The sequence below is a fragment of the Budorcas taxicolor genome, chromosome 7 (genome assembly GCF_023091745.1).
Source record: "Budorcas taxicolor isolate Tak-1 chromosome 7, Takin1.1, whole genome shotgun sequence".
Lineage (NCBI taxonomy): Eukaryota > Metazoa > Chordata > Mammalia > Artiodactyla > Bovidae > Budorcas > Budorcas taxicolor.
Genome location: NC_068916.1, coordinates 16,364,492 through 16,392,306, shown reverse-complemented (window position 1 = coordinate 16,392,306; position 27,815 = coordinate 16,364,492). Strand labels below are relative to the sequence as shown.

General features: G+C 56.9%; 2 protein-coding genes across 2 annotated transcripts in view; one reads left to right on the top strand and one right to left on the bottom strand.

The window, feature by feature from the left end:
- The first annotated feature begins 1,558 nt into the window (after nt 1-1,558).
- PEX11G (peroxisomal biogenesis factor 11 gamma) lies at nt 1,559-10,829 on the top strand. Its single transcript, XM_052642534.1, has 5 exons — nt 1,559-1,618; nt 3,525-3,713; nt 6,127-6,305; nt 9,999-10,061; nt 10,598-10,829. Exons 1-5 carry the CDS (start codon nt 1,559-1,561, stop codon nt 10,827-10,829), a joined length of 723 nt encoding a protein of 240 aa, XP_052498494.1.
- Nucleotides 10,830-12,897: 2,068 nt separating this feature from the next.
- ARHGEF18 (Rho/Rac guanine nucleotide exchange factor 18) overlaps nt 12,898-27,815 on the bottom strand; it is an 88,002-nt gene continuing 73,084 nt past the window's right edge. The window contains exons 16-29 of the mRNA XM_052642524.1: nt 27,054-27,171; nt 25,938-26,186; nt 24,373-24,449; nt 22,883-23,061; nt 21,815-21,906; nt 19,385-19,567; nt 18,192-18,281; nt 17,771-17,895; nt 17,071-17,127; nt 16,926-16,973; nt 16,339-16,809; nt 15,649-15,967; nt 14,902-15,018; nt 12,898-14,816 (exon numbers count right to left, since the gene is read on the bottom strand). Coding sequence (XP_052498484.1) covers nt 14,662-14,816; nt 14,902-15,018; nt 15,649-15,967; nt 16,339-16,809; nt 16,926-16,973; nt 17,071-17,127; nt 17,771-17,895; nt 18,192-18,281; nt 19,385-19,567; nt 21,815-21,906; nt 22,883-23,061; nt 24,373-24,449; nt 25,938-26,186; nt 27,054-27,171 — 2,280 coding nt within the window. The 3' untranslated portion in view covers nt 12,898-14,661. The remainder of the gene's footprint in view (nt 14,817-14,901; nt 15,019-15,648; nt 15,968-16,338; nt 16,810-16,925; nt 16,974-17,070; nt 17,128-17,770; nt 17,896-18,191; nt 18,282-19,384; nt 19,568-21,814; nt 21,907-22,882; nt 23,062-24,372; nt 24,450-25,937; nt 26,187-27,053; nt 27,172-27,815) is intronic.

Genomic DNA, 27,815 nt, shown 5'->3' with positions numbered 1-27,815 from the left:
CTTTTAGCAGTAATGGTAGATGCCAAAATACATGGAACTCTATCAAAGTTTTGAGTGAATATAAAATAGAAATCTGGCATTCTATTCATACTAAGTCAAACAAAAATTAGTGTCTTTGATTTTTTTCCCAGCTAGTGCATGCAGATGGCACAAAATTCAAAGACTACAAAACAGTACAAAGGTGAACATTTAATCTCGTCCCAGTGATGACTAATGGCTGGCCATCTGGCTCCACTAGGACTGAGTCATTGGCCACTGCAGTCACTGACCTTTAACACCCGCTGAAAAGAGTTCCAGGTGGAGGATCAGAAACGAGCTGCTCTCTGCTCTGGGAAAATTGACAGGACAGGTCTTTAGATAGTGAAGATGTTTTCAGAAAAAAAATTTATGAGTAGATTCTTGTCGATCTTCCCACACTTAGAAAAGCACTAAAATCATTAACTGCAGTATTTGCTCTTTGTAACCAGAAACAACTTTCCACTGGGATGCGTGATTACACATAATCTTCTCCAAAATCACGCACGTGCAGAGCTTCCGCTCAACTCTTCCCGAGACCTCGTAGGTTATAGTCCTCAGTAAACCCCCCAATAAAACTGAAAAACACAGCTCTCATGGTGTGCGTTTTTAGTCAACATCAGCCACCCAGTTATCCTCCGGGGATATTCCAGTTATCAAATTTCTGTCTATTCTAGACCGGTTCCATGCATTTCTCCTTTTTTTTTTTTGTTTTTTAAAGGGACTAGTTTACTTATGCACGCATGCAGGAACTTGGGCTTCCCAGGTAGCTCAGTGGTAAAGAATCCGCCTCCCAATGCAAGAGATGCAGGAGATGCGGGTTTGACCCCTGGGTTGGGAAGATCCCCTGGAAGAGGGCATGGCAACCCACTCCAGTATTCTTGGCCGGAAAATCCCACGGAGAGAGAAGATCCCCTGGAAGAGGGCATGGCAACCCACTCCAGTATTCTTGGCCGGAAAATCCCACGGAGAGAGGAGCCTGGCGGGCTAGAGTCCATGGGGTCCGCAGAGTCGGACGACTGAGCACGCAGGCACGCGGAAACACAGATGGAACCTGCGCCCCCTGTAGTCCAAGCAGAGCGTCCCAACCCACTAGGCTACCAGAGAATTCCCCAAAGTTCCCTTTTTAAAACTGCCTTACAGGACATAACAGCAAACCATGCTCTCTAAAGACAAGCCGACAACGCAGAAAGGGTGAAGCAGAAAAATTAGAAAACTTTCTTCTTGGACCACAGCAAACAGGTTGGTGCTTTTGCTTGGAATCTTTATGTGTGCGTGTGTGTAACTGGTTAACTTTGAAAACATGGTTAGCGACCTCAGACCGTCCACCTAGGTGCACAGGGCCAGGAGAAACCACAAGTAGAGGTCCCAAAGAGGCAAACCTCATTGCTCCCAGAAGCAGACAAAAGGGCAGAGTCCCGGACAAAGGGTCGCGCCAGCGCCTGCGCAGAAAGCTCCCAGGAACGCACCCCGCCCGGCCTGCGCCGGGCTCGCCCCCTGGCGCGGCGAACCGACGTCACGGTGTCGTCACGGCGGAGTCGCTATGGTGGCCCTGAGCGATCTGGCGTCGGCGCTGGAGTCCTATAGGGGTCGCGATCGCCTGGTGAGGCTGGGAAGGAGCGAGGCCAGAGGTCCTGGAGTCCGGCCAAAACCCAGAGACCGGGACGTTGAGGCCAGAGAGGGGGCGGGGTCACTCAGGATCCCTCCAGGGCAGATGCTCTGTCCCCTAGCGGTGGACATGTAGGTTCTTCCCGCCACCCCAAACGACTGGACATTCACAGTACCAGCCAGATCCTCACGTTTGTGCATTTGAATCCAGCCGGACCACTGAAGCTGGTCCCCAACAATGTCGTATGAGAATTTGGGATGTGGCAGGGCTCCCTTTAGGGCTGGACATTTAGTTCTGGATTTAGTTCTGACTAAATCCCCTGAAGTTGGGCACTTAGGTTGCTCTGGCAAGTTCGGCCTGGCCAGACATTCCCATGCCAAACAAACCCATGTTTGGACATTTAGGATCAGACTAAGCCACTATAGTTAGTTCCTCGGTTGTCGAAACCTAATATGGGAATATAAGATTTTGCACTGCTTTCCCCGTGGCTGGATGTTTAGGTTCTGACCTTCCGCTCAACTCAGATTGGGCATGTAGATTGTTCCTTCCAGGCCGCTGAGGTCAGACTCTGAGCTTGTCCCAATCAATCTCTTACAGGTAGGCATTCCAGTTGTACCAGGGAATGTACCAGTGGCTGGGCATTTAGGTTCTAGGCAAATCCTCTCTGATTGAGTATTCAGGTTCTAAATTCCCTGGAGAAGGAAATGGTACCCCACCCCAGGATTGTTGCCTGGGAAATCCCATGGACAGAGGAGTCTGGTGGGCTACAGTCCATGGGTTTGCAAGAGTTGGCGGCGACTTGGTGACTAAACAACAACAAGAAAGCTGGACTTAAAATGCAGTGTTTTTGCCCTTACAAAGGTGCAGAAAGGAATTCCAAGTAAAAATAATATATAAAACAACAGGAGAAAGCAACTTCTGAAAAGCAGATGAAATAAAGATGTAAGGGTGGGGAAGCAGACCCTGTTCACCATGCTCCGGATCACCCACTGATTCCGGAATCACCACTGGGTTCCTTCTCACTAAAGTAAGGCAAACAAATTAGCCTTTTGTTCACTGGGTTGAGGCCTGCTCACCTTCCTAAGTCACAACCCAGCCACGGACTTTGGTCCAGCCAGGTAGATGCAAATAGCCTTCCTGCCTGCTGGGAAAAAGGATCTAGGAGGTAAGATATGGGTTTTTTTTTCTGATCCCCATCCCGTGTCTCCAAAGACTGTGCCACTCAGTGACATGAGCCAGCACGCCCTGAGTCTCCACAGTGCCTTTTCTTTTAAAACTTGATTTTTATTGGAATATATAGTTGCTTTACAATGTTGTGTTAGTTTCTACCATACAGCAGAATGAATCAGCCATCCATATACATATATCTCCTCCATCCGGGACTTCCTTCTCATTCAGGTCACCACAGAGAACTGACTCGAGTTCCCTGAGCTATGCAGTAGGTTCTCATTAGTTATCTGTTTGGGGCTTCCCTAGTGGCTCAGATGGTAAAGAATCCGTCTGTAATGTGGGAGATCAAGATTCAGTCCCTAGGTTGGGAAGATCCTGTGCAGAAGGGAATGGCATCTCACTCCAGTATTCTTGCCTGGAGAATCCTCATGGACAGAGGAGCCTGGCAGGCTGCAGTCCATGCGGTCTCGAAGAGTCGGACATGACTGAGCGACTAACACACCCAGTTATCTGTTTTACACATAGTATCAATAGTGTATACCTGTCAATCCAATCTCACAGAGCCTTTTGCACAATGATGTCATGTGTCTACATGTATCCCACCTACAAATATCTTTCAACTTTCTGTTGGGAGTTTGATTGAGAGTTCCTCCTGTTTGATCCCCCGAGGCCCGAGGCCAGGTCAGGGGTGATCGGCTCAATCCTACTGACTGCTTCTGGTTTCCCACAGATCCGAACGCTGGGTTACTGCTGCCAGCTGGTGGGCGGGGTCCTGGTGGAACAATGTCCTGCCAGGTCAGAAGTGGGGACGCGCCTGTTGGCACTGTCCTCCCAGCTCAGCCACTGCAGGATGGTCCTGCGACTCTTTGATGATGCGGCCATGTTTGTCTACACTAAGCAGTACGGCCTGGGGGCAGAGGTAACGGGGTTGCGTGGGGCTCCAGGGAGGGGATGCGGACCCTGGGAAGTTGGCATCTTATGGACTGGCCTTTACAAAGGCAACAATATGGGCAGTTTATTATTTTTTCAATTTTACTTTTTTCTTTTGAGACAATCAGACATTCTCGTTTCAATTTCAGTTAAACAAATTAGCTCATTCCCAAAGACTGTGTAATTAAGAAGTCTTCTTCCTGGCCCTTCGGTCACAGTTTTCCTCCTCGGAGGCAGCCACTGCTATCAGCCTCTTGTGTTTCCTTCATGAGATTTCCTGCACCTGTGCTTTGCTTACGTTAATAGTTACATGACATTTACATTCTTCTGCTACTTGTTTTTTCATGGAATGGTGCAACTTGGAGGTCATTCCATATCAGTCCAAAATAAGCTCCTTCTGGGAATTCCCTGGTGGTCCAGCAGTTAGGACTCAGCACTTTCACTGCCGCAGGAGAGTGCGTCCTCAGGCTTCTCTGTAGCCCGCCAGGCTTCTCTGTCCATGGGATTCTCCAGGCAAGAATACTGGAGTGGGTTGCCATTTCCTCCTGCAGGGAATCTTCCCAGCCCAGGGATCTAATCTGCATCTTTTGCATCTCCTGCACTGGCAGGCAGATTCTTTACCACTGCGCCGCCTGAGAGGCCCCTTCAGTGCAGAGGGCCTGAGTATAATCCCCATTTGGGGAACTAACATCCCCTCAAGCCATGTGCCTTGGCAAAAAAACAAAAACCAAAAGAAGCTCCTTCCTTCTTTAGGGCCTCAGGGTACACATGTATAGCTGGATGGGCCGGATGGTGACTTACTGAACGAGTCCCCTTGGACACGTAGATTATTTACAAGATCTTGCAGATACAACAGAACCTCATCATGTCACCAGTGGGTCTAGAGTGACGCTCCTCACCTGGGGAGGGGGCAGCAGGGAATGTGATCTTGCTCTCCCAGGGAATGGGGTGAGTTATGCCTCCTTCCTGGGCTGCCCTGCCCTTCCCCCGACCCTCCGGGGGTCTCCTCCCAGACTCACTTGCTCAGATGCCCCCGCATCCCGCCCTAGTGCCCACAGGCTGATTATCCCCAATCTCAAGGGTTTGCCTGGGCCTTCCTCCTGTGTTGACACCCATCTCTCCAGCTTCTTTGATGAGGGCATATTCCCTGTACTATCCCCCCCAACCATCTCCTCTGTGAAGACTCCCCTGAGTCCCTATGTGGCGGGGGGGTGGCTCTCTGCATCTCGTATATCCCTTAGCCAGAACAAGAACCCTCTTTGGTTGAGTGCCCTCTGCTCCTGCCTCTTCCCCAGCATAGGGCCCCAGGTCTTGAAACTTCTCAGAAAACACCGGTGGAGTGAGCCCCATCCTCACAGAGGGATGAAGTGTGCCGGGACACCCCAGAAGGTCCCAGATGGGATGGGGGAGCTGGAGTGGGGTTCAGCACCCAGAGGGAGGCAGGACCACAGCTGGCTAACAGGAAGGAGAGGGCTAGACAGGGAAGACAGAGAGGAGGGGAAGGGTACGGCAGGCAGCGAGGATGACACGGTTACAGGCAGGGAAGTGAAGGACTTGGCCAGGGACCGGGCCAACTTGGAGGCCTGGAGGGGGCCTCTGGGGCCCAGGGAAAGGCTCTTACAGCCTCAACCGGCCTTGCCTTGCTAGGTGCTTGCCCCTGTCTGATCTGGGGGGAGGTGACCCAAGCCTTGCAGTGAGCGTTGTGGCTGCATCAAGCTGGCACTGGGTGTGTGGCAACCCAGCAGGCCAGCCAGCCGCTCTGCCTGGCCAGGGTTCTCTGCAGGGCTCCCTCCCCTGCCCCCCTCAGGGTCCTGAGCCTGAGACCCATACACAGGAACTAGGAATGCCCTGATGCAGGGCATCCCAGGTTGTCCTCCACAGGAATCATCCGGGAACTTAAAAAAAAAAAAATCCTGGTGCCAGGGCCCACCTCAGCCTTGGTGAGGCAGAACCCCTGGGACTGGGGGCTGAGTGGGGGTTTGTGAAGCTCCCCAGGCATCCCTTGAGGTGTCCCAGGTGGTGCAGTGGTAAAGAATCTTCCTGCCAATGCAGGAGACGCAGGAGACAACTGTTTGATCCCTGGGTCAGGAGGGGCCCCTTGAGAAGGAAATGGCAGCCCACTTGCAGTATTCTTGCCCGGGAAATCCCATAGACTGAGGAGCCTGGTGGGCTACAGTCCATGGGGTCGCAAAGAGGACACGACTGAAGCAGCTTAGCACACACATGCAGGGATCCCACAGTGTGGTGGAGTTGAGACCAGCTGCTCTACTGGGCAGAGGTGACCACACTGAGAAATCAGGCCTTTCTTCTCCCACAGTGCCAGCCACAACCTGCCTGGCCGGACCTTGCCCTGTGACTGCCCCCTGGTATGGCCCAGCCCCCACTCTCTTCCATTCCTGCAGGAGGAGGATGTGTTTGTCCGCTGCGTGTCCATCCTGAGCAACCTGGCCGACCAGCTCTACTACCCCTGTGAGCATGTCGCCTGGGCTGCCGACGCCAAGATCCTCCACGTGGACTCTGCCCGGTGGTGGACACTGAGCACCACCCTCTGGGGCCTCTCCCTGCTCCTGGGGGTTGCTAGGTAAGTAGCGTTGCTGCCCATCAGGAGACTGGAAGGGAGCCCCTGACATCACCTGGGTGGGTGGGCAGGTGGGCTGGGGGGCAGGGGTGGGACTGTCTTGGCCTCTCCTGCCTTTCCGCCTCTTGTCATCCCTCATTGTGTCCATCCCCTGCAGCTGCTGAAATAGATTCCCACAAACTTGGCAGCTCTCAGTTCAGTTGCTCAGTCGTGTCTGACTCTGGCAACACAAATCAATCATCTTAACAGTTTCGGAGGTTAGAAGTCCAAAATGGCTCTCAGTGGGCTAACATCCAAGCGTGGGCAGGCCTGTGTTCCTCCTAGGGGCTCCGAGGGAGTCTGTTCTCGGCCTTCCCAGCTTCTAGTGTGCGTGTGTGCGTGCTAAGTCGCTTCAGTTGTGTCCAACTCTGTGCGACTCTAAGGACTGTAGCCCGCTGGGCTCCTCTGTCCATGGCATTCTCCAGGCAAGAATCCTGGAGTGGGTTGCTGTGCCCTGCTTCCTCCAGAGGATCTTCCCGACCCAGGGATCAAACCTGCTTCTCTTACATCTGCACTGGCAGGCAGGTTCTTTACCGCTGGCACCGCCTGGGAAGCCCCCCAGCTGCCAGAAGCGCCCGCCTTCCTCGGCTCGCAGCCCCTCCCTCCATCTTTGAAACGTGTCCGTCACTCCAGCTTCCGCGTCTCTTGCCACAAATCCTTTTCTGACTCTGAGCCTCCTCCTCCCTCCTTTGAGGACCGCTGTGACGACACCCCCTACCCCAGATCATCTCTGATGTCCACACCCTTAACTCAATTCCATCTGCAAATTCCTTTTTGAAAAAATTTATGCGCTTATTTTTTGGCTGTGCTGGGTCTTTGTTGCTGTGCTCGGGCTTTCTCTAGTTGTGGCGAGCGGAGGCCCCTCTTTGTTGTGGGGTGCAGGCTTCTCTTCTGAGGTGTGGTGGCTTCTCTTGTTGCAGAGCCGGGGCTCTAGGTATGAGAGCTTGCGTAGTTGTGGTGCACGGGCTTAGTTGCTCTGAGGCACGTGGGATCGTCCCAGACCAGGGATCGAACCTGTGTCTCATGCATTGCCAGGTGGACTCTTATCCACTGCACCACCAGGGAAGGCCTGCAGAGTCGTTTTTGCTGTGGAAGGGAACACATTCACATCATAAGCCTGGGGATTAGGTTGTGGGAATCTCTGGGGTCGGGGGCCCGTGACTGTGCCTACCAGACCCAGGAAGAAGAAAATCACTTGAGGGGCATGGACAGAAGTGGCTGGCGTGGCTGCTTTTCCCTGGGTCCCCAGGTCCTGCTGGCATTGTCATCAGCAAACCTCAGATGAAGTAGCTGGGAGTTTCCAGACTGGCTCCATGCTTCCACAAACCACAAGGTTTCTAAAACTTTAATGGTTTCTTCCCCTCTGCCAATTTGCTGAGTGGGTTTGTTCAGAGCCCCCTGGCCCAGACAGCATGGGCGAAGCAGGACCTCCAGTGCCCCTGTTTCCTGGGGGCAAAGGTCTCTTAGATCCCTGCAGGGATGTGGGGCAGCCCCTGACCTCGAGGTTGGGGGGCCAGTGCCCTCATCTGCTGTCCCTTGTCCCTGGGCGTACACTGATGTCCAGTAGCCCTTGTCTCTCCCTCACCCTAGTGATATGTTTACTGTAGATGGTCTGGAAAATGAGCAGACCCCAAAGTGGAAGATTCAAGGTACCCGCTATCCAACCCAGAGCCCCTCTCTCTTTATACTTTGGCGATTTTCCCCAGTGTTTGATTTAAAAAACAAAACTTTTTTTTTTTTGAGTTTAGTTGCTTTAAACTGTTGTATTAGTGTCTGCTGTGTCACAGAGTGAGTCAGCCGTGTCTATACATGCACCCCCTGTTCTGGATTTCCTTCCCATTTACCACAGAGCACTGCGTTCCTTAGCTGTACAGTACATTCTCGATGGACGTGAGTCTGAGTGAACTCCGGGAGATGGTGATGGACAGGGGGGCCTGGCGTGCTGCGATTCATGGGGTCGCAAAGAGTCGGACACGACTGAGCGACTGAACTGAACTGAACTGAGGTTCTCATGAGTTATCTACTTCATATATAGTAGTGGGCTTCCCAGGTGGCTCAGTGGTAAAGAATCCACCTGCCAAGAAGGAGATGTGGGTTTGATCCCTGGGTCGGGAAGATCCCCTGGAGGAGAGCATGGCAGCCCACTCCAGTATTCTTGCCTGGAGAATCCCGTGGACAGAGGAGCCTGGCGGGCTGCCGTCCATGGGTCGCAGAGTCGGACATGACTGAGCGACTGAGCAGCAGCGGCAGCGCACACGTCAGTCCCAGTGGCCTCTGTTTTGGACGCTGTGCTACGTTTTCACTGGTTTCTGCTCTCCTGGTCCAGGGACACGGCTCCGTTTCGACGTCGGCTCCCCTCACAGCCTCGGTGGCTGTTATGGAGCCGGCCCTGTCTCTCCATCAGCACCGCCCCCACCCCGTGGGCTCCGGGTGCTCTGAGGCCACAGCCTCTTCTGAGGCCGCCCTGTGACCTGTGGCCCCGAGAGACTTCCCATTCCTGCGTTCAGGGCTGCTTTGGTTCCCTTAATTTTTTTTCTTTTAAATAGACTATTTTTTAGAGCAGTTTTAGGTTCACAGCAAAACTGAACCGGAAGCAGAGTTTTCGCAGGTACCCACCACACACACACAGACTTCCCCACCATCCACATGGCACCACAGCCCGACATGTGTTAGTCGATGAACCGACGCTGACATGGCATACTCACCCCACGTCCGTGGTTTACGTCAGGGCTCACGCTCTGTGTTGCACTTTGAGTTTGCACAAACGTACGATAACGTGTATCCACCACTGAAGTATTTCCGCTGCCCTAAAAATCCTATTTTTAGGGTGAATATGCTCTGCCTGTTCCATTCATGTTATTTTGTATTAAATACCTTTTTGGGTGCTTCTTATCTATGTAAAATTTCCCTTATTTATGGCTGCACTGGGTCTTCGTTGCTGTGTGGGGGCTACTCTAGCTGCAGTGGTCGGCCTCTCACTGCAGCGGCTTCTCTTGTGGAGAAAGGGCTTTAGGTGCTATAAAGCCTTCAGGAGTTGCAGCGCGTGGGCTCAGTAGTTGGCTCACGGGCTGGGCTGCCCCTCAGCATGTGGAATCTTCCTGGAACAGCGATTGAACCCGAGTCCCCAGCATTGGCAGGCAGGGAAGTCCTCCATTCATTTTAGAGCAGCTAGTTTTCCCATCGTGTCTCTATTTGGTGTGAGCAAGGGTATGGGGGCTGGGGAGCATTTGGGGTGTGCTCATCATGACTCAATGGACACAGGTTTGAGCAAACTCCAGGAGCTGTTGAAGGATAGAAAAGCCTGGTGTGCTGCAGTCCATGGGGTCACAAAGAGTCGGACACAACTGAGCGACTGAACAACATCATGACCAGGGGCTCCTAAGGCCCCAGGGTGCTGGAGAGTCACCTGCCCAGGCTGCAGGGAGCAAAGGCTGGAGGGAGCACTGGAGGATGCCCATCTGGTGGCTGCTTCCCCAGCCTACAGATCCAGCCCTGGGGACCCAGAAGGTTGTCTAGACTGTCTTCAGACAGGCCCAGCCAGTGTCCAGGGTGTGTCTGTGTAGGGAGGGAGTGGACAGGATTTGCACCCATCTGGACCCCATTTACCTGGTGACCCCCTACCCAGCTGCTCCCACCCCATCCTGTGTGGTGTTGCAGGTCTCTGTGGATGGTCCTGAAACTGAGACACAGGCTGAGGAAACCCCCGGAAGCCTTCACCAGGTACGTCGTCCACGGTTCCTCTAGAAGGCTTCTTCCGGCAAGCCAGGGTCCCTGGCGGGTCTGCCCAGTCAAGGAGGTGCTGTCACTGCCCTGCCCCATGCGTGCAGGCTCTGCTGGGTGGGGGTGGGGGCTGATGTGTGCTAGGTACTGGGGCATTGCTGCGGCCCCCTGGGGGATGGGAGCTCTTTTACAGATGGGGAAACTGAGGCTAGCTGGGGGACCCTAGGCAGGAAGTGGCAGAGCTGGGACTCCAGGGCTGAGCCTTCACGGCTGGGCCCAGGTCTGGGAGGATGATCCGAGGTGGAGTCAGTGTCCTGAGGACAAAGGTCAGTCACTGTCTCATCCTGGGAAAGAATGCAGGGTAAAGCAGGTGCCCAGCACAGGCCCGGAAGCTGCTCACCCCTCCTCTTTCCCCCTCCCCCCGCCGGTGGACCTGAGACTCTGGTTCCCACTGTGGGCTCCCTCTGGTGGATGTGATGGTCGCAGCCTGCCGGTCCTCCGCCCTCCCCAGCACTCCTTGCCCTTTGTTCCCACAGCCGGCTGACCCGGGGCAAGCGGAGGACCGTGGAGACCCAGATCTGCTCAGAGGTACTGACCCTCCTGAGCAACCTGGCGGACCTGGCCAACGCAGTGCACTGGCTGCCCCCGGGTGTCCTGTGGGCCGGCCGCTTCCCCCAGTGGCTGGTGGGCCTCCTGGGCACCCTCTCGTCGCTCCTCAGCGTGTACCAGGCAGTCCAGGCGGGTGGCCAGGCCAGTGCCACCCCCTGATGGATAGGGGCGCCAGAACCCCAACAGGGGCCCTTCCCGTGGAGCGTGATTGCCCGGGAGGGGCGGGTCTCTAATCCAGCAGATCACGGCCAGGTGCCGGGAGGACGGTGTGGCTAGAGGACACACCAGAGCAGTCTGGGGTACCAGCCCCCAGAGGGGTGGGCTTGGGGGGCTGAGGTCCCCCAGGTGCTGCCTCAGTAGGGGTGGAACAGGAAGACCCCGAAGACTCACTTGCAGAGGAACTGGCCCCTGGCAGGCCAGAGTCCTGTGTGCAATAAAGGCGAGCAGGGCAGCCAGGTTGGGCCTGAGGAATGTGAAGTGAGGATCAATTAAATGAGGTGGTGATGGTAGCAGGTCAGATGTGAGCTGATTCCTAAGCCCTGTGTCTCTGTCTGCTTATTCTCACGCCCTCTCTCTCCAGCGGTCGGGGGCACCCCCGGGTCTTATTTAGGGTTCAGCCTGTGGGCTGGAGCTGCAGCAGGAAGCACCACCTCCCATCACCTTCCCCTCCGATGCTGCAAACGCAGCCTGTTGACCCCGAGGCTAAGCCACAGAGAGTGGTCCTTCCTTCCCAACCCGCGGGCGTGGGCACCCTTGGCTGGCTGTGGATGCTGCCTCCTCTGCCAGGCCCTGCCTGGGGCTCAAGCTCCCAGGCATCACGGGTTGCCTGTTGTGGGCGAAGCATCTCACAGCCACGGCGTGAACTCAGGGCTGCCGTCGTCCATTCAGGGCATTTCGAGGGCTCTGAGCATCATCACTGGAGATGCCTGAGGCTCCCAGCTTGTGAAAGCACAGCGGGCAAGAAGGGACCAGTTTGTTTCCAGTCTGGGGTTTGAGAGGCCATGTACGTGTGTGGCCTCAGGTGATACTGGTAGGTGGTGGGCGGCCCACGCCTGCCCCTCACTCACTGGCCCCTGGAAGAGCCAATGAAGGGTCCTGTTTACAGGCCCTGAAGCCTGTGGTTTCAACCATGTTTTGTTCTTTTACAAAGAAGGTACGTGGTGGGCAACAGCTGGGGTGTGGGGCTGCTCAGGATCTCACAGGACACAAGGACCCCACCTGGCCTTCAGCTGAGCCCTTGCCCTGTCCATCTGGGGGGCTCCCTCTGGGTTAGGAGGCTGGGCCAGGTCACTCTCCCCCTTTCCTCTGCCTTCCAGGCACCCAGGGGACCTGTGAGATTAGGGTGGGGGTCAGAGTGGCACCTGCCTGTCTGAAGACTCTGAGTTAACACCTGCAAGGCAGTGTGCTTGCCAGGGAACCACGTGAACACCTGCATGTGTGATACGGCAGGTCACAGGTACCCCAGGGGCTGGCATCCCTGAGGGCCGGGGTGGCAGGGCTGGGATACAGCTGCTGGCACTGCCAGTCATGTGACTGTGTCCCCTGCCTGGTGCCCTTCCCTGGGCTGGCAGCTCAGGTATAGGTTGGGGTGAAGATGATGATTCCAGGGGATCAAGCCCAGGGGCATCAACAGCTTTTTCGTGGGATGTGGGGGAGCATGTGTATGGCAAATTAGGCTCGTTTGAGGAAGGAGACTGACAGGTCTGGAAACCAGTACAGTCCCCCCTTGTCGAGGAGGCTGACATCCCGGGACCATGGTGGGGGGGGCAGCCTAAATGGGTGGGGACCCAGCCAGCGCAGGAGACAGGGGGCCCCCACAGCCACCTCAGCACTGCCACTGCCTCCAGCCTTGACTGTCCAGGTGGAATCACTGGGGCTTCCTCACCGGGACCATAGCAGGCTGCCTGGCCTGGGTTGTCTGTGCGGTCCATCCTGTCACTAGTCTGAGCTGATGCCAAGTGGGGGTGGGGGTGAGGGCTGTTACTGGCCCGGGACATGTCCCTGCCTCCCTACACTCCCCCCCCAAGGAGAGGTGGAGAATCACAGCCTGGTCATCAAGCAGGCCTTGGGCCTGGTGTCCAGGGCTCCCCAAGGTCCTAGCAAAACAGAGGGTCTGAGTGCCCCTGCCCCCCGCCATGCAGACTGCAGCACTGAAGTTCGGGCAGGTTATCCTAAAACAAAACCCCAAAGAAAGTGACTCCGGTCAGCTCCCCTTAGACACGTTTATTGCTAGAGTCAGGTCTTAAGTTCTAGAGCGGTTCAGACATCACCCCCAGTGAGGAAATGCTGCTATCACTGTAAAAAAGGATCGTCGGGTTGACTAAGGTCATGGTCACAATGACAAAGATGTGCACAGACCCCGCGGAAGGAGGAATGTTTGCTCAACTCCTAACTTTACAAACGAGACTGGGCTGTACCTGGGGGTGGCCTCGGGGTCCTGGTGGGACGGGCCCATGGTGCTGCCCCGCTGCAGGCACCACCTGGAAGCCTCCTTGGCCGATTCCCACCATGTGGCGTCGAACTTAGCCCTGCAGGAATCCCCTGGGTGGGTGAGAGAGGATCCCATGGGTGGGGGCATGGGGCCCAGGAATGTCCTCTCCACGACAGGACAGGAATGTGAAGTCAGCTTTTCTAAAGTGCTCCGATGCGTCTCAGGACCAAACACAGTGGTGGCAGGTGTGGCATGGGTGGCCGGACGTGTCCTGGGGGAGCGGGGCGCTGCTCCTCTGGAGCACCCCAGGACTGCTGTCAGCTCCTTGGCACTGCTGGCCGTGGTGCCCAGGCTCCTGCTCCACCCCAGACCCTGTCTTCCCACCAATGCTTGGCGGGACACTGGGTTCTGCAGGGGAGTCTGGGCTGCAGGAAAAGCCTGGAATGCTCCCTGGCCCTGAGCCTGCATTTGGCCAGAGCTGGAATGTGGTGTGCCCACTGTCACACGCGGCACCACCCCAACACCTGCGGCTGCACCATGAGGCTGGACTGGTGGTCCTCACCCTCCTCTGGGGGACTGATGACAACCTGTGACAGCTCATTGGACGTGAGGTGCCTGTGAGGCGGCCTTCTGTGCACTTGCTGCCAACAGTGACCGCCCAGGCCACGCTGGTCCCTTCCAAGCTCTGCTCCCACCGCTCTGTGTCACCCCAGTATCTGCCCATCCACTGGGGATGCCAGCTGGGGGCCACCTCACAGGGAAGGAGGACTCTCCATCCGGGGCTGGGACCCTCAGGCACGCGCCAGCCCTGGTGGAAGGCCTGGGCTTGGCTTCCCAGGCGTTGAGTCTGAGAGGCGCTTTGGGAAAGCACCAAATTCGACAAGAGTAGGCTTTAAAAACCTCCACCAGATTAAAATGAGCGGTGGTCTGTCCCCTCCCAGTCAGCCCCTTTCAGGATGAACTTCTGAACCTGCAGGACATACCAGGCATGCCATCGGCCAACCCCTTCAGCCACCCTGCCTGCCCTGTGGCCCTCTGTCCTGGGTGAACTGTGTGCCACCCCTGGGTGGGCTCACATCCTGGCCTAGAAGTTCACCACGAACCCACTCGGGTCTCTGCTTTAGAAGTCAATTCGGCCGGATTCTGTGGACAGAGCCAACCCCACCGGGCCCCTTCTGGTGCCATCGTGGCTCGCTCCAGGGTCTCCTGGTGGCCCTGGTCACTACCTTGGAAAGAGCCCGGAGTGGGACTCTCCTCTACTGGAATGGGGCGCTATGATGGCAGATGGCAGCTCTGTGGGTTAGCTTTGCTTCAACCTTCCATTACAAACTTTCCTTTTCATGTTAAAAAAAAAGGTTTACAAAGTTGCCCAGGCACCACTGCTAATCCTTCAGAGCGAGCAGCCTCAAGACAGCAGGCTAGCCCTGCCTGCCCCCATCCTGGCAGATGTCAGAGGAGGCCTGCTTGGGAAGGGGAGAGGGTGGGCTGGGGGTGGGGCGGGGCCACAGAGCATGAAGAGGGGGCGGTGCAGGGAGGGGTCTGCACCCCGAGCCATGCCCCCTAGAAGAAGATGACGTCTTCCTTGCCGGTTTCTTCCTTGTTGACTGGTGTGGAGGATGGGGCCCCGGGTGGGAAGGATGACCCCCAGGCCTTGAGGTGGAGAGACTCGGTGGGGACGTCGGTTGGGCCTGGGGTCGGGGCTGGGAGGTTGGGGTCTGGAAGAGAGATGGCATGGTGGGTGTCAGCATCAGCCAGGCACCGTGGGTGCCAGGGGGTAGGAGGCTGGGTGGGCTGGCTCACCTTGCGGGGGCGTGGAGCTGGGCAGGACGGGACTCAGTGAGCGGCGGTTCCGAGAGGTGTTCTCTTCTTTGCCCATGAACTTGTTGAGAAGCAGCGGCTGCCTCCGGTCAAACGAGGCTGAAAGAGGGTGGAAAATGCTGAGGTCTGCAGTCTCACTGTCAGTGCTGGAGCACTCGGACCTCGGCCCAGGGCCTCACCCCACTCCTCGTCCACACTTCCTCTAGTGCCGGTTCCCAGGGAGGGACGCTGCTCAGACAACAGCCCCTAATTCACTGACAAAACCCAGAGCAGACACCCCTGGCGAACCAGAGGGGCCCCTGGACTCATTCAATCTTTGGCAAGAGGCTCTGTGATGCTGCAGCCCAGGGGTCCTGGGACCCGGGCCCTGTTCCCCAGGAGGGCCCCAGAGCCTTCCTACTGGGGAACACTGGCTCTGGGGCAAGGACTCAGTGGGGAGTAAGCAGCGTCAGTCACTGGCACACTTCCCGCCTCTGCACGAGGGTTTCCGAGGTCCGTTTCTGAATCACCAAGGTGCTCCCTTGTGTCTGATCCCAGTTTTGAGAGCCAAGGTGGGAACAGGAACTGAGTTGTGAAGTCTCTGGGGGCAGGTAGGTGGTTGTGTGTGTGGCGCAGGCCTCAGCTCCATCACCAGCTGAGGTTTCCTGCCGGTGTCTGGTCCGGAGGTAAGGGGCCAGAAGGGCACCAGGTGAGGGGAGGGAAAGGGGGCGCCAGGAAGCCCCAACTCACCCGAGCTGTCCCAGCGCTGGGAGCCCCGGTTCTTGCCTCCCTTGTCCTTTCCGCCCTTGGTGGAGGCTGCCAACTTGGTGGGAATCTGCTGCTGCACAGCTGCCTGCCTCTGGATCTGGTTGGTGGCACTCAGCAGCTGGATGGGCACGTCGCTCTTGGCCGGGGCGCTGTCCCTGCGGGCCACCTCGGGGCGCTCGGCGTACTCGGACCCCGCAATGGACACCAGCGAGTTGGGTCGGGGCCCTGGTGCTTTGGTCAGGGTCATGGATCCATCCAGCCCGTTCCCATTGAAGCTGGGAGTGTGGCTTAGAGGCTGGGTCTGAAAAAGCCACACAGGACGGGTCCCAACACTGTTGTTCCTGCTGGAAGCCCTTCTTGGGGTGCCGAGGAGGGCCCACGCCCTGCGGATCAGCACGGTGCCATGCACCAGCCCCGCCCACACTTTTCAGGCTCCAGCGTAGGGGTGGGGTTTTTGGAGGCCGGATGGACCTGGCGTGCTTGCCCACCTCCCAGGCCAGGTGCAGCTTAACTGAAGCCTCTTAGCTCGGAGGGTCCCATCTGGGCATAGAGCCTGGTTTAGGCCTGATGCAGTCAACATTCCTCCCTTGTCCCAAAAACGCAGGCACGCACCCACCTACGCACGTGCACACTCAGGCTCTCAGGCACAGGCACCCTGAGGCCCGCACTCACCTCCGCCAGTGCCTCCGGCGGCAGCGCCCCGGGCGCTGTGTTCTGCTTCTTGAGCCGGCGCAGCATCTCCAGGCGCTCGCGCTCCCGCTCCACGGCGCGCTGGGCCTCGCGCAGCCGCTCCAGGTCGTGCTGGTAGGCCTGGCGCTGGCGCTCCAGCTCCTCGCGCTCCTGGTTCAGCCGCTCCTGCAGCCGCAGCAACTCACTCTCACGCTGCTGCAGCCGCGCCGAGGCCTGGTCCAGCTCCCGGCGCTGCTGCTCCCGCTCGCACTCCCAGCGTTGCTGCTCCAGGCGCAGCTGGCCCTGCAGCTTCTGCACGCCCGCCAGCTCCTCCCGCTGCTTCTCAAAGTTGCGCTGCCGCTCCTGCTCCAGCAGCAGGTTCCCGCGTGTCGACTGCAGCCGGAACTGCTTCTCGCGCTCCTGGATGGCTGCTTTCTGAATCTCCACGTAGCTGTCCTGTTGGGCGATGACCATCTGGGGGAGGGGAGGGGAAGGCCAGCTTTAGGAAGACCCTGGCTGTCCCCTAGCCCCCAGCCTCAACCTGAAGGAGGAGGGCACATGTGGCCCGCGGCTCCCCAAAGGCCCCGTACCTGGAGGCTGAGGAGCAGCTGGGACAGCGTCTGGATCCGCTGGACGAGCTGTGGAGAGAGGGACAGGGCCACTGGGCGCTGCAGGAAGCCCCGCCAGGTCCCAGGGAGTGGGTGTGGGGACGCAGACACACAAGCCTTCACTTACCTCCAACTCCAGGACCGCGGGTGGGTGGGGGCCAGGGTCTGCACCTGGTGACTCTGCCTGGGGAGACAGCATCAACAGAGAGAGCTTTTAAAGACCAATCCGACCTGAGTGGGACCCACTTATTATTGATGAGACATCCCCTTAGCATGCGACCGGCTCCCCCCACTGCTCATCTGACTTGTGCCAGCCTTGGTGTCTGGAGAATTGAGGCCGAAGGGTGGTTCCTGGGAGGTAGAAGGGTGTGGGGATGTGGGCCCATCATGTGCGAGGCTCTGAGGAGCCCAGAGCTGGTACTCTGAGACCAGTGCTTGGCAAGGGTGGGCCTTAGGAGCCAAAGAGAGGAACAGCCAGTGACGTCACATCCGTGGAAGGTGGACACCTGTGTAGACTGACAGCTGGTGGTCCCCACCTAGTACCTCTCACCTACTGATGAGGCCACTGCCCTGAGCGGGTCCCCTCCCCTGCCTCCCTCCTGTGCAGCCTCCCACCCTGCCCTTCCTGGGGAGTGCAGGAGGAACCCACACGTCCATTTGCACATTAACTATTCGTCACTGCCGAGCAGGGTAGCACTGGCTGCTATTTGCCCCAAGAGGGAAAAACCAGACAAACCAAGCACAGGCTGTTTGGCCTCAGAGGATAATTATAAGGACATGGGCTGCCTCTGTACTGAGCTCAGGCACATCCCAAGGAGGCAACGTACCACCTTCGAGGCTTCCTCGGGGGCCCCCTGGGTGTCTCCAGGCCTCAAGTCCAGGCTGCTCACCAGGCCCTGCCAGTCTCGGGGGCTGAGGTCACTGCTGCACATGTTCCTCTGAAGACTGCCGTCTGAAACACCAAGCCAGGCGTGTGAGCTGCCTCGGGTCCCACCTACCCTGCTCCCGGCCCCACCCCATCCCCTGGCTGGGTAGGGAACCTGGGCCGCAGAAACTGGCCTGGGTGTTGCTGTCAGAACATGACTGACAAGCCCTGGGAAGTTCCAGAAACCTGACCCTGGTGTTTACAGAAGGTCGAGGGAAGCAGCAGAGAGATGTTGAAGAGCAAACGCCCAGAGGCCGGGGAAAGGCACACCCTCCCGTGGTCGCCGAGCTCCGGGGTCCCCAGAAGGCGGCAGCACCGTTTACCCTTGCCTGGGCTCCCTGCGCTGCCCCCGTCTTCTGCCTGGCCGTAGGCGTTGCCCAGCCGCCTGCAGATGAAACTCTGGATGTCTTCAACTGCGGAAGGAAGGGGGCGGAGGGGAGGCGAGTCACCCTACGGCTCCGCCCTGGGCATTCAGAGCCACATTCAGGGACCCAGGCAGAGGCCTCACGGGGTGTTGGTTACCCCCTACCCTGGGCAACCCCCGCACAGGTGCTGCGCCCAGGACGCGCCAATCTACAGGAGATGTGGGATCTCAGGGGACCGTGGGGTGGGAGGTGGAGGGTCTGGGAGGGAACTCAGCATGGCCACTACCTGTGTGCTGACGGTCACACAGACGGGCAGGAGACACAGGAGGTGGCCTTGGGGGGGGGCAGGGGTGGTCACACAAGGTGCTTGAGGACACACAAACTTTGGCCAGGTGAGGAGGTGGGGAGAATATTCTAGGCTGAGGCACCAGACACAAGGGCTTTCAGGGCCCAGAACAGTGGTGACTAGAGACATGGGAGATGGCAGCTTGGCTGGAGGGAGCAAGACTGAGAGTCCACATGGGACCCTTCCCGCCTGTTCTCTTCACTCTGATGGAAAGTTCTGGAGGGCAGAGCCGTGTCTATCTTGCCGGCTGATGGAAGAGCAGCCCTGGCTGTGCTGTCAGATTGGACAAGCACTGGCCATCATGCCTGGCAAACCCCCTGGCCTGGCACCAGACTCAGCAGCCGCGTGGAAGATGCTAGGGGCTCCATAAGGACTCTGATGGCTCTGGGAAGCAGGCCGCTTATTGGCCAGCACCCCTCAGCTACGGGGACCAGGAGCCCCTAAAATGACCCACCAAACTTGTACGTGTGTCTTTTTCTGGGGAGAGCATCAGTGATCCACTTATCAGAAAGAAGAGGAACCATCTCAGTCAATTTGAGATCCCCCTGCCCAGCATGGGGCCTGGAGCTTGGCAGGCACTGGGAGTGTTTGAGTGAATGTGAGATGGTGCTTTGAGTCTGCAGCGAGGGGCTGGCACCTTAACGGTCCAGGGACCTTCCAGCTCTAACAGAACAGAAGTGGGCAGAAGCAGGCGAGGATGGGGTGGCTTGTAGGCCACACAGGGCTGTGTGCGCAGCCTGGGGTCCCCTGGGAGGCCCCAGGAAGGATGAGGGTGGGCTGCAGCGGTGGGCTGGTGGCTACTCACTCTCACTCACGGCTGACTTGAGAATTAGCTCGCCCTGCAGGTTCTCGGGAGGGTCCCCTCCCCGGAAGAGGAGCCGAGACAGGGCGAGGTCCTCGAGCCCGCTCATCTCGGCCATCTCCAGGTAGATCTGCTGCTTCTCGCTCAGGCTCTGGGCGATCTGCTGGTCTTTCCTGTTCAGTCGCTCTGCAAAGCGGCCGTGAGGTGGTGGTCAGCCTCCTCTGGGGTGGTTTCCCCCAGGAACCGGCTGTCATGATGCCTTGCTGGGCCAGGAGGGCCTCCGGTGTTCCCGCTGACCCTCATCCTGTCCTGGACCACTCCCTTCATCCAGAATTCCTGAGAGACAGGCAAGAGTGTGGCCCTGCCTCCTGCTTGCTTCCCTCAATTATAAAAAGATCAAACATGGCGGGAGTGTGTGGGGGGGGCCATAGCAGACCAAATTGATTAGTTTGGGACAAACCGAGAGCCTTTAAAGACTTAGTTTTCTGATCTTGAAAGCCTTCTTACAAGTCTCTGGGTTTTATACTTTTTAAATTTTTATTTCTGGCCACATTTCACAGCATGGGGGATCTTAGTTCCCTGACCAGGGATATCAACCCGAGTCCCCTGCAACGAAGTGTGGAGTCTTAACCACTGAACCACCAGGGAAGTCCCTATAGCTTTTTTTGCTGCTGTGACTATGATTTATTTCACTAGACTTTCTCATGTGACTGCTAGTATAAATATATATATATACACACATCCTATTTAGCTGAATTATTTAGTTCTCTTACCATTTCCAATAGTTTTCCAGTTGATTCTATCAGATTTCCTAGGCAGATAATCCTGTCACCTGCAAAAAATAATTCTGCCCCCTCCCTTCCAATTGTGATTTTTTCTTTTCTATTTTCTTTTTTGGCTGTGCAGAATGGCTTGTGGAAGCTTAGTTCCCTGACCAGGGATTGAACCTGTGCTTTTGGCAGTGAAAGTGTGCAGTCCTAACCACTGGACCACAAGGGAATTTCCGCAACTGTGATCTCTTACTTCTGTGTCTTCCCATTATTACCCTGGTTGGAAAGTCCAGGGTGGAGATACTGTTGGTGGTGATGGTGATGGTGGGGGCCCTGTCTCGATCCTAGCTTTGATGGGAGGGTCCCTGACCTTCCAGTGTGAAAGATGAGATTGGCTTTCGGTCCAAGATGGGAAAGAAGAGTTCAGTGAAGAAGATACCGATTTCTAATTCACCACGACTCGTCAGGAATGGGTGACAACAAGACATTCCTGGATGTCTGTGGAGATGTGTCTGGGCAAGGCCTCTACTTTATTACCCTTCGGCAGGAATACAAGAGTGAGGAGGGGGTGAAATAAGCACTATGTTAGCATGATACTTAGCAAGGGGTCATGGGGATTTCCCCTTCCTTTTGAATAATTTTATTCCTGAATACCCTCAAACGTCCACCTCTCCCCACACAGAGAAATAAAATACGTGCCACCTAATTTTAGGTGCTTACTGCTTCCCTGTTATCTAAGTTGAATATAAAGATCATGATAAGAAAGGGAGAAGAGGGGAGTTGACTGAGATCACAGAGTACTTGGACTTATTCTTGGCAATGACCTCGCTGAAACTGCACAGGAAGCTGTGAAAACTGGGGAGGAGAATAAGCACGATGTGGTCCAGCTCTAAGATGGAATGTCATTCAGCTTTAAAAAAGCAAAGAGTCTGTTGCACGGATGAACCCTGAAAACATCATGCAGTGAGATAAACCCGTCACAAAGGGACAAATGTCCCCGTTGATAAGAGATGTCTGGAATAGCTAAATTCACAGACAGTAGGACAGAGGTTCCCAGGGTCTAGGGGTGGAGAAAGAATGGGAATGATGGCTAATGGGGATGGGGTTCCTTTTTGGGGTGATGAAAACAGCCTGAAACTGTCCGGACAGTTGCACCACCTTTTGTTATAGACTAAAAGCCACTGCATGGCACATTAGGAATGGGTGACCTGTGTGGTATGTGAACTACGGTTTGATAACATAGTTAACAAAATATCCAGATGGAAGAGGAAGCCGGTGTGGCTGGTTGCAAAACCAGGATGGCCTGAATCCACTCGACTTCAGGAGGAGGCTATGGGGGTCCCAGCTCTTACAGGGACCCGGAGGGTATGACACACTTGACGTGGGATACCACATCGAGTCCCTTCCTGAGCAAGGACCCCAGGAGGAACCCCAGAGCCCCCCATCCCTTTCCCACACACTCCCTGGAAGATCACTGCCCCAGGGCATGGGCCACCCCACAGTGCAAGCCCTGGATGTGTGGGCAGTGACCCGCTCCATGGCCAGCCCTCATGGGACAGGAGGGAAGGGCCACCACTGGGCCCAGGAGGGCTCCTGGGACCGTGTCACCAGGTGAGGGCTGGGCCATGGGTGTGGAGGCTGGACTGACTCCCTCCCCCCTCACCTTGGAAGTCCCTCAGCCTCACAGCACGCGTCTCGACCACCTTCTTTTCCTCTTCGGCCTCGCTGAAGGGCCCTTCCTCCTCGTCTGGGCAGCTGTAGGGAGAGGGGACGGATGGGTGAGCGCACCCCAGGGACTGGCTGCCTCTGAGCTGGCAGAAGTCCACCTGGAGAAGCCACTGAAGAAAGCATCTCTGATGAGCTGAGAGAGTAGCTTGCTAACGGCCAGCCTTGAGGGGGAGACAGCCATCAGCACGCATCCCGTCTCCAAGTGCTGGGAAACAACCGGCCACAGGTTTTAAACCCCTGGACACTATTTGGGGCAATTCATTCCCTGGGGCCTCCCAGGCACGGGAGGCTGGCAGCCCAGCAGAGCTGAAGCTGAGCACTGAGGGGAGGCTGAGCAGACTAAGGGAAGCTCCTGGGTATAAAGAGAGGCAGCAGGCTGGGCATGGGGGCCAGACCCCTGGCCCCATCTGAGGACCATGAGCCAGGCATCACATGGAGCCACAGGGCTGGGGTCTGTGGTTGGCGGGGAAAGAACAGCCCGCTTCGTGGGAGGGGGACAGCCCACCGACGCAGAAGATTAGAGCTGCCAGCCCTGCATCCCTGTCCCAGAGACACGCACTGTCAGTCATGTCGGAAGGAGCCCAGTGGGGCTGTCTGTCTGCCCTCAGATGAAGGGACAGACAGAGCACCGAGGTGGAATGAGGGGGAGGGGAGAAGCACAGGGGTCTCCCGCCTGCCTGCGCCCCCGGCGCCCCCACGGGCACTTCTAGACCTCTGCCAATTTGCCAGCTGCCGAAGCCAAGGGCTTCCCTGGTGGCTCAGTGGTAAAGAACCGCCTGCTAATGCAGGAGATGCGGGTTCAGTCCCTGCGTCAGGAGGATGCCCTGGAGGAGGAAATGGCAACCCACTCCAGTATTCTTGCCTGGGAAGTCCCATGGACAGAGGAGCCTGGCGGGCTGCAGTCCAGGGGGTCGCAAAGAGTCTCACAGGACTGAGTGACTGAGCAACGACAACACAGCTGAGGGTGCAGCCGTGGGGTGGGAAGGCCCACCCGGCCCCTCACCTCTCCACGGCCCTCCGGATGTGGGCCATCCAGGTGTTCCTGTCTTCCTTGGAGCTGGTGTAGATCTCGTACATCTCGGGCCCGCGCAGGGAGGCGCTGATCAGAAACATGGCTTTCTCCTCGTTGGCTACCTCCCTCACGATGAGCTTTTGCAGCGAGATGACGGGGCGCTTGGAGTCCTGCACGGGTGGAAGGGGAACAGGGAGGGTGACCCTGTACCTGCTGCTGCCCCACGGCTGTGGAACCGCGAGCTGGAGGGGAAGGGGACGGGGGTGGGGGCGTGCACCCCGCTTATTCTCCAATTCAAGGCAGAAAGGTTTTGCCATCTAGGGGGGAAAATGCACTATGGTGATGATATCCTCACATCATTTTTCATGTGTCTGTTCAATGTGCTTAAAAGATGTTTTATGGTCGCTAATGCATGTATGCTATACAAAACTCAGCAATATAACAGCTGGTGGTCTATGGTAACAAACACATCTTCCTCCCAAACCTGTGTCCCAAACAATCAGAGCCAAGCAGTATTCCTAATCTCTGGGCATCCCCCAAGAGGCAGTGCTCTGACTGACCAGTAAAAGGCATGCTTGTAACTGGTTGTTATGGGCTGAATTGGTCTCCAGCCACCACTGACCCTAGCGAAATCCATATGCTGAGGTCCTAATCTCAGAAAACACGATGGTACGTGGAGACAGTGTCGTTAAAGGGGTGATCAAGTTGAAGTGAGGGCTGAGGGGGGTGGCCCTGACCCAACAGGACTGGGGTCTTTCTGAGCAGAGGTGATGATCAGGATCCAGGCACACACAGAGGGTGGCCAGGTGGGGGACTTGGGGAGCAGCAGACGTGGTGTCGCCCTCGTGGGAATGAACACACGGCACGCATGGCGCTTGCTGGGATCAAGGGCGTGACGGCGCTACCCACTTCTGGAAACTTCTTGAGAAGCCAGTTTAAGTCTCTGGGAAAGGGATGAGACTCCAGAGTTGAGTGACAAAGTCCCTCTTCCTCTCCAGGGGACTCAGCAGTAGGTATTCACAGGTAACCCAGGTGAGAGGGGGAGGAGGCCGACTCTGGTAGACGAGAGCCAGGTGGGGTGGATGGACCCCAGACTGACTCCACGTCCTCCCCAGCGGGGAGCTCCTGCAGTGTGGCTGTTCTAGGACCAGTGGGCCATGCGGCCAACGCAGCCACAGCTCACAAGATGGCGGCTGCCTGAGCCGTGTCCTCAGGGGTGACCGGGCAGCCTTGGCATGACCCTGAGGCCCCCTCAGGCCACTGCATGGGACTTGGTTTTGGCAAAGTCTATTCCTGCCTTGCTGGCACCTCCTGGCCCTGGGAGGGCCTGGGATGACAGGGTACCAATGGGTGTGCTTCCCTAGCCACCGTGCTCTCAGGCCACCCCCTGCCCCAGCACTGAGGCAGCCCCCTGGCTGCTCCCGCCGCTCGGCCGCCTCCGCATAGGCAGGTTTCGAGCAGTGAAGGGACAGGACACGTACCACGGATGCAAAGACGTATTTCTGATCCTTTTCTTGGAGCAGCAGCAGCACATCTGTCAACAGGACTGCGAGGACGTCTAAAGGGAGAGCATGAAAGGAGATGTCTTTCAGGGTCCCTGTGGCCGTGTGGATTCCGCCAGGCAGACGGAAGCCCAGGTGGCTTCGGCCCTGTGGCGCTAAGTAGGTGCTATGATGCTTCTGCAGGAGCCCGGTGTCGGGGGGTGTCTCAGCTTCAACTTGACCCCTCCCCTCCCCTCTCCTGGTTTCAACATTTAACAGCGAACCCCCTGGACCCTCGCATCCTGCCTCCTGTCACGGATATACTCTCGTCCCCAGGCGCCCGAGCTGCCTGGTGGTGGCAGGCTTGGAGCCCTGTCCCTCTGGGGACATCGTGAGGTGACCGCCCGGCAGAGCTGGTACACGGGGTTGTGAATCCCAAGCTGTGTCTCCAACAGTGGCACTAGCGCTGTGGGAAATGAAGACACTGCCTCCTCGGGGAGCTTGCTCAGGACACCCCACCCAAGTTAGATACCCTCTCCTTACGGAATTTTCCTGCACTGAAGCCTGTGGGGTTCCTCTGAAGCACGTACTGAGCTTTTCACTGTTTTCCAGTTTACTTCTGTCTGTCCACTGACTAGAGCCCCATGGGGGTAGAGCCTCGGCCACCTGCCTTGGTGCTGGGCACATAGGGGGTCTCAGCTGTAAACTGTATCTTCTCGCTGCTCACCCGCTCATGTGGAGAACAGACACTTCCTGTCATCTGGCCACCTGTGACACTTCCCCAGAAATCTTTAAAGATGCTGAGGCCAAAGGACAGGCGATGGGTGTTTCCAGAGGCTCATGGAATGGACAGGACACTCAGGGATGAGCCCTGAGCGAGCTCTGGTTTGGAACTGCACAGCAGATCTGGAAAGGAGGGCTTGGAGCTCGCCCCAAGCAGCAGGGGGGACACGCAGGTCGCCTCCTCTACCCGCACTGGGGCCTGTTACTGTTGTTTAGAACCCTGACTCCCTGCTGAATCAGGGGGTCATGATATGCTGGGTTTCTGCTCAGGAGTCAGTGACTTGCTGTGCCCTCTTCACCTGGCGGCCCTTGCTGTGTGCACCATACCATCTCCATCACTAGAGACGGGGGCACCCCTGCAGCCACCTCCAGCTCGCTCCTGCTCTGATTCTGCTCTCCTCCCAACTCAGTATATAGCCTTCCTTTAGCCGTAAAGTGGTGGCTCTGTGTCAGCTGGCACCCACCACTCCAAAATGGTGCCACTGATCCAAGACAGCATCCACCACTCGAACATTACAGCCACCACTCCAAGGCGGTAACCTTGATCCAAGATGGCGCCACTGATCCAAGATGGCGCCACTGATCCAAGATAGCGCCACTGATCCAAGATGGCAGCCATCACTCCAAGATGGCGCCACTGATCCAAGATGGCACCCACTACTCTAATATGGTACCACCAACCCAGGATGATATCCACCAAGCCAAGATGGTGCCGCTGACCCAGGACGGCACTGACCGCTCCGTGGCGGCGCTCAGCAGAGGCGGCCGGGGCAGGGCTCTACCTTTCAGGCGCCCAGAGGTGGTCTTCCAGCAGAGGGTGCCCTCCAGGTGGAGCTGCCTCTGCAGCATGTCCTCCTTGCGGAAGGTCAGCCCATTTTTGAGCTTGCTGGAGGACTTGAGGTCCATCTTCCCCGCGATCTCCCTGAGGCGCTGGCCCTTCTCACACTCGCTGACCCTGGCGTCCACTTGTGAGATGATGTCTTTGATGAGGTTCAGGGCCTGGGTCAGGTCTCTGTGGTCCTCGGAGCCAGCTACCACACATAGCAGAGTTAGCGCTTTCCTTGGTCTGCATCCACAAACGTGACAGAGGCAGGCGGGCTATGGGGTCGAGGAGGTGTCTCCCGAGGCCACGGCTCAGAGCGGCCTCGAGAGTCACCTTCCAGCTCAAGTCTCCTGAGAGGTAAACACTTCTCCTAAATAAAGGTAACAGCCCAGCGCCTGGCTGACACCAAGACAGAGCGTTTGTCGAATGTAGAAGCTGAGGCGCAAGTCAAGCGATTAAAACGGCCCTGCACAGCCCTGCTGGCCACTCCTGGGTAACCAGCCTCCCCCTGCCCTCCAGCTCTCCATAAAAGACTCCCACCCCCGTCCCCCAACCATCACCAAGGGCTGGCTCCTCCCACTCCGAGGGCAGCGGGACTCCTGTATCCTCCCACTGCCCAAATCCCCTGGAGAAAACAAGGGAGGTGCGGTCAGGACCGCCCTGGCCTCTGAGAACCCTGGGCTGGGCTACATGCTCATCTTCTCTGCCCTCCATGGCACCAGGCATGTGACACAGAGGTCCCCCAAGAGTGACCTTAGCCAGAACACAGCCTGCACCCTTCCACTGACTCTCCAATACTGACTGGGGACTGTTCTAGTCGAGACTGTGCAGGAACTGAAGGGAGGGGGTGCAGGCAGGGGAGACCAAACACCCTGTGTTTCTCAAGTTGGAAATCCCAGCCACTGGGAGGGTAGAGTCCACAAGGTGGGAGCTCAATTAATGATTGCTGAGCCCGGCTGAATCCAGGACAGATTGCAGAGTAGATTGTCTAATCCACCATTAGGACAGGGGGCGGGGAGACCGAGACCCTCCTCCCCACCCAGCATGGACAGGCAAGGCAGGAGGGCTGGCATACCTTCTGTATTCTGGATAATTCGCTCCACCAGCACGGGGTACTTGGTGATGCGTTGGGTGACCAGGAGGATACATTCCTGCACACCGAGCCGCCTCACAATGGAGAAGTTGCCGATTCTCTGTGAAATGGAGAAGACAAAAGCCATGCCGTGTGGACATGTTTCCTGCCAAACTGTTCACGGTGGGACACGGGGGGCTGGGGACCCTTTCCTTTATCAGTTCATGGGGACCTTTTCTTTGTTGTTTCTCCAGACACTCGAAAGCAGGAACCGGCCTTCCCTGGTGGTCCAGTGGTTGAGAGTCCACCTTGCAATGCAGGGGACACCAATTTGAACCCTAGTCCGGGAAGATTCCACATGCCGTGGAGCAACTGAGCCCACATGCTGTGACTACTAAAGCCCGGGCGCCCTAGAGCCTGTGCTTCTCAAAAAGCAGCTACTGCGGTGAGAAGCGTGTGCACTGCAGCGAAGAGCAGCTCCCGCCTGCCACTAGAGAAGGCCAGCATGCAGCAACGAAGACCCAGCACAGCCAAAAGTAACTAACCAAATAAAAAATTTAAAAAAGCAGGCAAGGAGTGCCTGCTGTATACAGAAAGGCCAAGAAGCCAGAGGTTGACTCACTTGCTGTAAAATGCAGGGCTCTGCAAAAGCCATGAGGAAGAAACCAGCTGGTGTGGATTTTGGGAATCACCGGAGAGCTGTCCACACACACACGTGCAGACCCTAACACTGCGGATGGCTGATGAGGCCTTCTGATGCAGCTG

Bases quoted from the DNA above. Each gene is read 5' to 3' on its own strand.
- PEX11G (XM_052642534.1), top strand. From the start codon at position 1,559: ATGGTGGCCCTGAGCGATCTGGCGTCGGCGCTGGAGTCCTATAGGGGT. The intron at 1,619-3,524 runs GTGAGGCTGGGA...GGTTTCCCACAG, and splicing joins ATAGGGGTCGCGATCGCCTG to ATCCGAACGCTGGGTTACTG. The intron at 6,306-9,998 runs GTAAGTAGCGTT...GTGGTGTTGCAG, and splicing joins CTGCTCCTGGGGGTTGCTAG to GTCTCTGTGGATGGTCCTGA.